The 3,192-nt window shown below is 53.0% G+C and overlaps 1 protein-coding gene across 1 annotated transcript; it reads right to left on the bottom strand.

Moving 5' to 3' along the window:
- Positions 1–1,884: 1,884 nt before the first annotated feature.
- On the bottom strand, positions 1,885–2,439 carry LOC124671873 (transcription factor MYB80-like). Its single transcript, XM_047208196.1, has 2 exons — positions 2,307–2,439; positions 1,885–2,204 (listed from the first exon to the last, which is right to left on the bottom strand). Exons 1-2 carry the CDS (start codon positions 2,437–2,439, stop codon positions 1,885–1,887), a joined length of 453 nt encoding a protein of 150 aa, XP_047064152.1.
- Between the last annotated feature and the right edge of the window lie 753 nt (positions 2,440–3,192).

Raw genomic sequence — 3,192 nt, 5'->3', positions numbered from 1 at the left:
TCCATCGTGAGAGAGCGGCGGCGCGGGATCCTTGCCCTCGCCGGAGCTATCGCTGCTCCGGCGGGCCCCGAAGGGAGAGGCAACGACCCGGCGGCGTCAGGTGAGGTTCTCATCCTCAAAAACGTGCCGAATTGCATATTTAGGGTTCATCCGTAATTGGGGAATTAGGGTTAGGGTGTATACATCATCTAATCATGCAACATAAAACAACAATTCGGGCTAATCTGAGGCTTAAGCATGATTTCGAAACTAAAATAGGATCATCAGATTGCTTGCATAACAAATCTGAAAGCCTAACATGCATAACAGGGGCTAAACATCAACATAATCAGCCTAAAAACACGATCTTCATACAAAATTGTGATCTCAGATCACAACTAGGGTTCTAGTGCTAGCAGTACTAGGCCTCTGATACCATTGTTAGATCTAAATCGACTGCAGCAGCACAAGATCGCGAAAAGTAGCCACTAGAACACCTAATGGTCATAATCAGATTGGTTTAGAGATGCATTACTGGGCATTGCAGTTGCCATCGATGCCTGCCTGAGGCAGGCTTGGTGCAGCGGTGTTGATGACAATCCGGTGGTCGCAAATGATCTGGAGATCCTCCTGATCCCCTCCGGGCGCCACCTGCACTGCCCTGGCACAACACGGCGAGGTTCCAGTCTTCCCGTTGCTTCTGGCCACTCTAGATCGGTAGAGTTTTGGGATGTGGGGGAAGCAGATGTTTAGATCGTTAACTGGATGTCGATCTCTCGCGTACTCCCCTTTATATGGCACAGCGCAACAGGGGACCAAAACCATCGAGTTGGTTTTGGCACCCCCGACCAGGGTGCGTTTGTTACATACGAGAATAATTCACGTACGGATCAAGTCCTGGACGTTGGTCCAGTGGGCCCATCCCTTTAACGTTAAGTTTTGACTTTTCTGTGTTAACTAAAAATGACTGTCGAACCCGACAGATCAACCAACACCAGGGCGTGATCCTGGTAGAGATCAGCGATGCCATAAACATCACCGTGAACATGTCGAGCAACCAGCTAAACAGGAGGGTCCCGGGCTCCCGGCGTCCATCTACCCACTGCCGAAGCGATGAGCTCTCCCTATCCAACGTCCTGACAGGCACGATCCCAAGATGCATAAGGTCCTGGCACCTGCTTGTTTTCTATTCTGAGCCGCTGAGATTGAACGGCAAAGGAGAATCAAGGCGTTGGTGGCAGTGGGTCATGTCGTTGTCGTGGAAGACTGATGTGTAGCGGTTCGGACGTGGTCGACGACGATGATCCAATTGTCTTTGGGACTCGGGGAAGGTGCGCTCGGGTGAGGATTGCCAGGAAGCGGTCGAAGGAGTGCTTGTAAGGTCCCAGCACGGCCCTAGACGGCGGCTGCTCGATTTGGGGAGCGGCATCTCCGGCCTAATCCAGGCGGCATTGCAGGGTTCGTTCCTCCGAGCATGGATGGGTAGAGAATAACCGAGGAGATATGTTGACGATGGAATTCTTGATTTCAATATTCTGTGGCAAACGATCTCCGGCGAGAAATTATGCTCAAATTGACAGGAGTTTTTCTAGGTTTTCTCTGGGAATCGGGAGCAGAGGGGACGGGTTATATATAAAGGAAATCGAGTAGGAACCGTTCTGGTTCGATTGGAGTTCGGGCGAAACTAAACAGAGGAACCCGGAGGAACATATACATGATGAACTCTGTTTCTTGCGCTGCAACAAAACATATCATTGAAGCCTTCTTTGCACGATGGACCAAAAGAAAAGGAGCGGACGACGGAAATCACAACGGACCAAATCAGGGGAACACTTCGTACTTTATTATTAAGGTATATATATGTATAGATAGATCAGTGGAAATTTGGTGAAAAAAGTACAAGGTTTAACGGGAGTAGTTTAAATGGGACACCATCAACAGCAGAGCAACTACCAAGCCAACAGACAGTACAGTAGGGTGGGAGAAGGACTTGTGCGTGACGGAGTCGATGTCCATTCCGGAGAGCTTCTTCTTGAGCTTGGTGTTCCAGTGGTTCTTGACGTCGTTGTCCGTCCGGCCGGGCAGCTGCGCGGCGATGACGGACCACCGGTTGCCGACGACGGAGTGCATCTTGATGATGGTCTGCTCCTCGGCGTCGGTGAACCCGCCGTGCCGCAGGTAGTTGGTCCACCGCAGCCGGCAGCTCTTCCCGCACCGCTGCAGACCTGGCACGTACAATGCAACCCCGTTCAGGTAGAGCCGAGAACAATCAACCACTCGCACGGCGCGCAGCGCATGCATTGGGCGGCGGTGGCGTGCGGACTCACCGGCGTTCTTGGGGATCTGGCGCCAGTTGCGGGTGCCGTGGATCGTGATGTAGGAGAGCAGCTTGTTGTCCTCCTCTGGCGTCCACTGCCCGCGCTTCACGTTGTCCTTCTCGCAGCACGGGATCCGGCCCATGTCGCCGGCGGCGTCTTCTCCTCCTCCCAGATCGTCCGCCGTCGTGGAGATTCCGGTTCCGATTCCGTACGTCGAGGCGCTAGTGCGGCGCGCTTGTGTCTATGATGAGCCGCCGCGCGCTGGGAAGTATAAATAGGTGCGGGCGCGCCCGTCCGTGCGTGCGAGCTGCCGGAGACACGGAAAGGGCGGGGCTGTGGGCGAAGGAGGCATGGGCGGGGTAAAGAATTCAACGCCCGCCCAAAGCGTGGGCACTCCCTCAGGACGGGACAGGTTGCCCACCCGAGCTGCGCCGGGTGCGCGGCGTCGACGGGCAGAGATGTACTTTCTGACCGCGCAAACTGCCGTGCCGAATGCATGCAGACGCCGGCTGAGGTCAGTGTACCCTGTTTCGCTCCGAGTCAAAGCAGACGATAGATCAGACTTCAGACAAGTTGAGAGACTCCGGAACCGGAATTATCAGTTGGTCAGTTGGTCTTGCTCAGTTGCTCACTAACATTTTCTTAAGTGAACGTGCTCTCAAGGATGTTCAGTGCGAGATTTGGGAGATGTTTTATTTTTCATGACTGAATGATGAAAGAGACGATCTGAATTTTGACAGGCAGACACAAAACCTAGACGAGGAGGTGTAGAGCATCACGGGCTAGCAGCAGCAGATGTTTGCCAAGAACATTCATTCAAACACTCCCTTTATTTTGGAGAGAAGGAGTTCTTTTTAAGCGCGGGCAAAAGAATCTGACTCAATTTCATCACTCC

Source organism: Lolium rigidum, chromosome 7, assembly GCF_022539505.1.
Source record: "Lolium rigidum isolate FL_2022 chromosome 7, APGP_CSIRO_Lrig_0.1, whole genome shotgun sequence".
NCBI classification, from domain to species: Eukaryota; Viridiplantae; Streptophyta; class Magnoliopsida; order Poales; family Poaceae; genus Lolium; species Lolium rigidum.
This window is presented reverse-complemented; position numbering and strand designations above follow the sequence as displayed.

Coding starts and splice junctions, on each gene's coding strand:
- LOC124671873 (XM_047208196.1), bottom strand. CDS start 2,439: ATGGGCCGGATCCCGTGCTGCGAGAAGGACAACGTGAAGCGCGGGCAG. Junction 2,205..2,306: donor CCAGATCCCCAAGAACGCCG/GTGAGTCCGCAC, acceptor TGTACGTGCCAG/GTCTGCAGCGGTGCGGGAAG.